This window comes from Dictyostelium purpureum (assembly GCF_000190715.1).
Source record: "Dictyostelium purpureum unplaced genomic scaffold DICPUscaffold_710, whole genome shotgun sequence".
Lineage (NCBI taxonomy): Eukaryota > Evosea > Eumycetozoa > Dictyosteliales > Dictyosteliaceae > Dictyostelium > Dictyostelium purpureum.
In genome coordinates, this window is record NW_003520039.1 from 1 (window position 1) to 7,370 (window position 7,370).

Consider the following 7,370-nt stretch of genomic DNA (forward strand, 5'->3'; position numbering starts at 1 on the left):
AGAGTTTTATTTGGTGTCGGGTCGCTGGTGTTGGTTTGATTCTATGTGGGGGAATCCTCTCACTCTTTATTGTTATTAAAAAGAGACATGTACTTGAAAAGTTTATTCAAAATGTTTTTATAAAAGATAACAATAGTGACCCACCTTCTTCAAATTTTGCAACCTCAACCATCTTTTTAGAAAAATATCAAAAAATAGATCCTAATGATGTTATCAATAAAAATGAAAATAATTCAATAAATGAAAATGAAAAAATTGATATAGATTCCAACAATAACAATAATGACAATAATAGCAACAATAACAATAACAACAATGAGAATAATACTGAAAATAAAAATCAAGATCCACAATCTTATCAATTATAAAGTTTCAAATAAAAAAAAAAAAAAAAAAATATTTCAATAGTCAATTTTTAGGTACCAAAATCATTTTTTTTTCATCCATAGAAAATTGTAAAAAATAAATAGAGTAAAATCCAATAATAAAAAAAAAAATAATAAATAAATAAAATTACCATAATAATAATATTATTTTTTTAAATTTTTTTTGTTTTTAATAATTATTTTTTTTTTCATTTATAATGTGTTTGTAATTATTTTTATTTTTTTTTTTTTTTTTATATTTTTTTAATTTTTAAAATTTTGTTTTTATTTTTATAAATTATTTTTTTTGAATTATATTTTCAAAGAGTTTACCAAAAAGAGAATTTCTATAAACAATTTTTTTTTAAATCTGTTATTTTTTTTTTAATTATATTTTTTAAAATTTTGTTGTATTAAATCTATTTTCAAATAATATATAAAAAAAAAAAATTTCATTTCATTTTTTTTTTCTTTTCTTTTAAATCAAATACATATTCAGATATATATAGCAAAATGTCAGGGAAGGAGGAAATAAAAAATAATTTAAAAATAATTTAAATTGTTTAAAAAACAAATAAAAAAATAAATTTATTTTAAATTAATATAATATTTTTTTTTTTTCAACAAAAGGTATTAGAAAAGTCTTTAAAGCTTTACCAGCAGAATCAGTAATTGTCTTTGCTAATGTTACCGCAGTTTCAATTTGGGGTACTAAAACAATCTATGACAATATAAAGAGAATGAATGAAGAAAAGTATATATCTTTATTTATATAATTTGTAATTGTTATTTTTTAAAAAAAAATTATTTACCACCCTTCTCCCATTTTTAAATTATATTTTTATTAAAACTATATTATTATTGTTTTTTTATTTTTATTTTTTTAGATTATTTAGATGTTGACCAAAGACTAATATACTATTTTAATTATATAGCCACTTTGATGTTGTCGAAGATAATTATATGACTCCTTTGGACCATTTAAGAGAAAGAGGTCATAGTTTTGAAAGAGGTGAAAAGAAAACAGTTTTATAAATTATAAGCTTATACAGCTTTTCATCTTTTTATTTGTAAATAATAAATAAATAAAAGTAAAAAACATTATTTTGTTTTTTTAAAAAAAAAAAAAAAATAATATAACCTTTTTTTTTATTGGGATATTTACATATATATTGTCGCACTCTGGTAGTATATTGTTATTAGTTGTTTTTTGTTGCTATTATTGTTGGAGAAATGGTTTTACTTTTTTCACCAATTGTTTTCTCTAATACTTCAGTATTGTTTAAAATATTTGTACAATGTTCTACATTTCTATTTACATTTTCATTTGTGATTTCGTCAAAGGAGATTGCATCTGACAGTTTATAAGGTCCATTTTCAATACGATCGATTTCTATACAATAGGCGTGTGTGCCTAATTTTTCCGCAAATTCTTCTGCAAAAGATCTAACATAAAATCCACTTGATACTCTAACTTCTACATTTTTTATTATTGTTTTTTAATTAATGTTAGGGGATATATGAATTATGACTATTAAATTATTTTTACGCACTACGTACCAAATTCGGCAATTGGAAGTTTTAAAAATGTACATTTTGCATGATATATTTTGACAATTCTAGTTGGTGGTTCAACTGTAAATCCTCTTCTTGTTAAATCCGATAATCTTACCCCGTCTTTTTTTATGGCGCTGTATACTGGTGCTTTTTGTGAAATTTCACCCATAAAGTGTTTATTAATGGTTATATCTATCATTTCTCTATTGATGTGGCTATATGGTTTAAATGTGGTTGTTATATCACCGGCTTCATTCGAAGTTGTTGTTTTATTACCAAAAATGATGGTGGTTTTATAAGTTTTGATTAAATTAGTGAGTAAGGCTAATTGTTTTGTTCCTTTTCCAACACCAACTATTAGTACTCCTTTCGCTTCTGAATCCAGTGTCCCGGCATGCCCTAATTTGAGTTTTTTTTCGACCGAAAGGCTTTTTAAAATTGATAAAAAACCATTTGAGGTGATATTTATTGGTTTATTTAAGACCAAAATACCATTGGGAAAATGAATTGATTTTTTTAAATGACCAGCTACATTTACTGGAAGTAATTTTCCCATATTTATAATAAATAAACGATAAATAAATTATTTAAATAATAAAAAAAAAAAAAAAAAAAAAAAAAAAAATTTTTACAAAAAAAAACTTTTTCATTTTTTCATTTTTTTTATTTTTTATAATTTTTAATAATCGTAAATTTAATAAACTATTAAAATAATGAATTCTTTAGCAAGAATAAAGAATTTTAGAAATCCATTACAATATACACTATTAAGAAGAACTTTTGTCACAGAATTTGATATAAACTTTTTAAAGAATGAAATAAAGAATAACAGTAATCAAATAAACAACCTAAATATTTTAAATTATAAATCTCAAATTATCAAGAAACCAAAGAAATTAAGACCACATATCAATCCATTTTCAGTTAAAGAGATTATAAAAATACCAAAATGGGACCAGATATATAGCAACTTAAAACTACCATTTCATATTGACTTGGGATGTGGTCAAGGTGAAATGTTATTGGAAAGAAGTTTATTACAAAAAGATAAAAATATGTTGGGTATAGATATGAGGGATGTCTATATCGATATTGCTAAAAATAAACAATTTATCAAAGAAAATAATACCATAAATACTACTACTACTACTAATAATAATAATAATAATAATAATATTAATAATAATAATAATAATAATAACTTACATTATATAATTGCAAATATAAATTTAAATATAAAAAATATCAATTTATCATTACCAAAGGACTCCATTAAAGAAATTAGTATCTTTTTCCCAGATCCTTGTTTTAAAAAGAGTCATCACAAAAGAAGATTGATCAACAAAGCACTAGTTAAAGATTTATATGAAAGTACAGCCGACGATGTAGTAATATATATTCAAACCGATCAACAAGAACTGGGTTTGGACATTCAACAACATTTTATTAGCTCCAATTTATTTATTCAACAAAATATCGATTCATTAGTTTGGAATAATTTATTCCCAAAATCAAAATATCAAAGATTATTCTCACAGGACCCCCAAAGATATGTTTTTATAAAAAAAATTGAACCAAAATAACTAAATAAAAAACAAAACAAAAAAAAGAATAATAATTATATGTATAGTATATTTTTTTTTTTTCTTTTTTCGAGTTTTACTACAAATTCAAAATATATTTTTTATTTGTTTTTATTTGTTTTTATTCAGTTATTAGAGTTAAAAAGTTTTTAGTTTTTATTTTTTATATTTTTTTTAAAAAATTTATTATAATTTATTATAATTATAATAAATTGGTTTTTTGGTTATTACTTTATTTTATTGTTGTTATTACTGCTATTGTTATTGATATTGATATTGTTGTTGTTATTATTATTATGAGTTTATCTTAAGAATGAGAAGAATTGTTCTTTAACAGAAGTAACAGTTTTATTAATTGATTCCTCCAAGTCATCATTTTCTGGTAATTTAATTCCTACTCTATCTGCAACAACAGTTGAATCGCTTTCCATAATAACACCACCATCAATAATTTCGTCCAATGTTAAAAGTGTATAATTAATGCCATCTAAAATTAATTTTTTATTAATTTGGCTGTTCCTATTGGATAGTAAAAAATAAATGGTTAATAAAAGTAGTTTGTTTGTTTGTTTGTGTGTTTCTCTGTTGTATGCAATATGTTAGATAATTACTCGAATAAGTTTTGTAAGGTATCAACAAATGAATTTAAAACATATAATAAAGCAATTTCGTTTTGATCTGAATCACCAATCATATAAATAATAATATTTGAGAATGCTTTATATACAATTAAATAGTTGTCCAAAAGTGTAATTTCACCACCAAAATTAACTTTACTTGTTTTATCGAAAACTTTCTTTTCGAATGCTCTCTGTTTTTGAAGATTATCGAAATCGTTATTATAATATTTGGAAATTACTCTTTCACCTTTATTATCTAAAATAAAAAATGAACTAACTGTATATAACTATTATTATTATTATTGTAAAATTTAAATATTAAAATTATAATTAGTATATATTTTTTGGTTATTATTGTTTTTATAAATAATTAATATAAGATATTATTTTCTACAATAAATAGATCTTGTATGTATAATATTGATATTATTATAATAATTAATAAACTTACAAATGAGGACATTTTAATTATTTTTTTTTATTTGTTTATTATACAATTTTTATAAATAAAGTGAAATATTAATATGAAAAATCGATAAAATAAAAAATTAATAAGTTTGTAATATAACCAAATAAAAACTATAAAAAAATATAAATAAATAAAAATCAAAAAAATTAAAAAAAATAAAAAAAAAAAAATTTAAAAAAAAAAAAAAAAAATTAAATAAAAAAAAAAAAAATTAAAAAATTTTATTTTTCATTTTCATTTTCAAACACATATAACATACTACGTCTAATTAATTAAATATTATTTATTTTTTTATAACTTCAATAAAAAAAAAAAAAAAATTAAATTAATAAAACAATAATATAAAAATAAATAATAAAAAGAATTACAGATTATGTATTGTATATGTATATTATAATTAATCAAAAATTTTAAAAAACAAATAAAATAAAATGCACAGATTACCTTCACTACAATTATTTCAAAATGCACTAAAATACAAAAATAGAATTGCAATTGTAAATTATCCACATAATAATACACAGAGATTTACATATAATGATTTATTAAATGAATCAGCTGCAATTTCAAATCAAATCACTTTTAAAAAGTAATTATTTTTTAAATTAAATTAAAAAAAATTTTAAAATTTTAAAAAAAAAAAATCTTTTTTTTTATGAAGAACTTTTATTAATAAATCTTTTTTGTATTATACGGATGATTTGGAACAAGACAGAGTTTCATTTTTATACCCACAAAGTTTTGATTATGTTTGTATTATTATTATTATATGGTTGCTATTTTAAAATTTTATAATTTAATATTAATAATTTTAATTTATTTTAGGTAAGAACTCAATGGGGTATTTGGAGAAGTGGAGGTGTAGCTGTACCATTATCAATTTCACATCCACCACACGAATTGGAATATACAATTACAAATTCTAAATCGTCAATGGTTTTAACTAATAAAGAAAATTATTCAATGTTGGCAGAGATTGGGAGAAAAGTTGGTGTTCAAGTAATTGAAATTCCAGAGATTGGCAATGGCTCACCCAATAAAGAAGTTCAACATAAAATAATGCCATTTGATATTAATAGAAATGCACAAATAATCTATACTAGTGGTACCACATCAAGACCCAAAGGGGTTATAGCTACTCATAGTAATATTGAAGCTCAAGTAAAAGCATTGGTTGAAGCTTGGGAATGGAAAAAAGAAGACCATATCCTCGAATTTCTTCCTCTTCATCACGTTCACGGTTTAATTAATATTCTTACCTGCTCGTTGTGGAGTGGAGCTATGTGCGAAATGATGCCAAAATTTGATAGCAAACAAGTCATTGACAGATTATTGGAGAGCGGTGTCACTACCGACTTGGAGCAACCAATTTCACTATTCATGGCGGTACCAACAATTTATTCAAAATTAATAAAATATGTCGAAGAGAATGTAAAAACTGAAAAGGAAAGACAGGACATTGAAAAAGCTTTTCAACGTTTAAGATTAATGGTCAGCGGCTCATCCGCATTACCTGAAACTGTTAAAAACGACTTTATGGAAATTAGTGGTCATAACCTTTTGGAAAGATATGGCATGACAGAGATTGGTATGTGTTTATCAAACCCATTGCATGGTGACAGAGTAAGTGGTAGTGTTGGTTTCCCATTACCAGGTGTTCAAGTTAAAATCAATGCAGAAGCTAGTTCAACTCAAAATGGTAAACCAGTCTTTAAAGACAACACTAAAGAAGTAGGAGAACTTCTTGTTAAAGGGCCTCAAGTTTTCAAAGAGTATTTCGAAAAAAAAGAAGCTACTCAAGAGGCCTTTGAAGATGGTTGGTTTAAGACTGGTGATATTGTTGAAAAAGATAACTCTACTGGTAGATTCAAAATTTTAGGTAGATCAAGTGTTGATATTATCAAAAACTCTGGTTATAAAATCTCTGCATTGGAAATTGAAAGGGAAATCCTAGATCACCCAGATATTGAGGAATGTGCAGTTCTTGGTATTCCAAATGAAGAATATGGACAGGTTATTGGAGCAATTTTGGTATATAAAAAAGTATGTTTTTCATTTATATTTTTAAAAAAATAAATAAAAAAATACTAATTACAATCTTATTATTGTCATTTTATAGGGAGCCGAGCCAATGAGCTATGACGATTTCAAAATGTGGTGCCAACAAAGGTTAGCATATTATAAAGTACCAAAAGTGATTCAAGTTAAAGAAGAAATTCCAAAGAATGCAATGTTAAAGGTTAATAAGAAAGATTTAGTTAAATTATTTACTCAAAATTAATAATTTAATTGATCACCACCAATTTACAATATTATAAACAAAAAAATATTTATTATTATTTTTTTTTTTATTTTTTTTATTTTTTTTATTTAATCTATAGAAAATAATAAAACCAAAATATGATAAAATTATGATAAATATTTTATTATAAAATCAAAAATAGTTTTACTTGCGTGGAACTTTTTAATCACATTGTGTCTGATATTATTTTTATTTTATTTCTCTTAAATCAATCACCCTTGCTCATTAATATAGCTTTACCCTTATTCACAAATTATTTTTTATTTTTATTATTTAAATTGCCTCTTGTTTTTATAAGAACCCCATTTTAAAATGATCAAATCAAAAATTGAAAAAAAAAAATGAAAAAAAAAAATAATTAAATTATTTTTATTTTAATTTTTTTTTAGAAACTTTTATTATTTTTTTTAATTTTTGTAATCTCCAATATGAATATTGATGATTGTTTAAGATATTAAAAATAATGATATAATA

The 7,370-nt window shown here is 22.5% G+C and overlaps 6 protein-coding genes across 6 annotated transcripts; 4 read left to right on the plus strand and 2 right to left on the minus strand.

Moving 5' to 3' along the window:
• DICPUDRAFT_160183 (uncharacterized protein) lies at positions 1–368 on the plus strand (the record flags this gene model as incomplete). Its single annotated transcript, XM_003295000.2, has 1 exon — positions 1–368. A coding segment is annotated over one exon (368 nt), but the record flags the coding sequence as incomplete, so codon positions are not given.
• A 215-nt stretch (positions 369–583) lies between these two features.
• On the plus strand, positions 584–1,400 carry DICPUDRAFT_160184 (uncharacterized protein; the record flags this gene model as incomplete). Its single annotated transcript, XM_003295001.1, has 3 exons — positions 584–587; positions 996–1,119; positions 1,301–1,400. 3 exons carry the CDS (start codon positions 584–586, stop codon positions 1,398–1,400), a joined length of 228 nt encoding a protein of 75 aa, XP_003295049.1.
• Positions 1,401–1,564: 164 nt separating this feature from the next.
• Positions 1,565–2,478, minus strand: DICPUDRAFT_160185 (uncharacterized protein; the record flags this gene model as incomplete). Its single annotated transcript, XM_003295004.1, has 2 exons — positions 1,565–1,842; positions 1,926–2,478. 2 exons carry the CDS (start codon positions 2,476–2,478, stop codon positions 1,565–1,567), a joined length of 831 nt encoding a protein of 276 aa, XP_003295052.1.
• Positions 2,479–2,635: 157 nt separating this feature from the next.
• DICPUDRAFT_85484 (uncharacterized protein) lies at positions 2,636–3,505 on the plus strand (the record flags this gene model as incomplete). Its single annotated transcript, XM_003295002.1, has 1 exon — positions 2,636–3,505. The coding sequence occupies one exon, from the start codon at positions 2,636–2,638 to the stop codon at positions 3,503–3,505; it is 870 nt and encodes a 289-aa protein (XP_003295050.1).
• Positions 3,506–3,807: 302 nt separating this feature from the next.
• Positions 3,808–4,588, minus strand: DICPUDRAFT_90943 (uncharacterized protein; the record flags this gene model as incomplete). Its single annotated transcript, XM_003295005.1, has 3 exons — positions 3,808–4,024; positions 4,117–4,412; positions 4,577–4,588. The coding sequence occupies 3 exons, from the start codon at positions 4,586–4,588 to the stop codon at positions 3,808–3,810; spliced, it is 525 nt and encodes a 174-aa protein (XP_003295053.1).
• Positions 4,589–4,859: 271 nt separating this feature from the next.
• Positions 4,860–7,030, plus strand: DICPUDRAFT_93333 (uncharacterized protein). Its single transcript, XM_003295003.1, has 4 exons — positions 4,860–5,183; positions 5,289–5,343; positions 5,420–6,637; positions 6,714–7,030. The coding sequence occupies exons 1-4, from the start codon at positions 5,026–5,028 to the stop codon at positions 6,873–6,875; spliced, it is 1,593 nt and encodes a 530-aa protein (XP_003295051.1). The 5' UTR covers positions 4,860–5,025; the 3' UTR covers positions 6,876–7,030.
• The last annotated feature ends 340 nt before the right edge of the window (positions 7,031–7,370 follow it).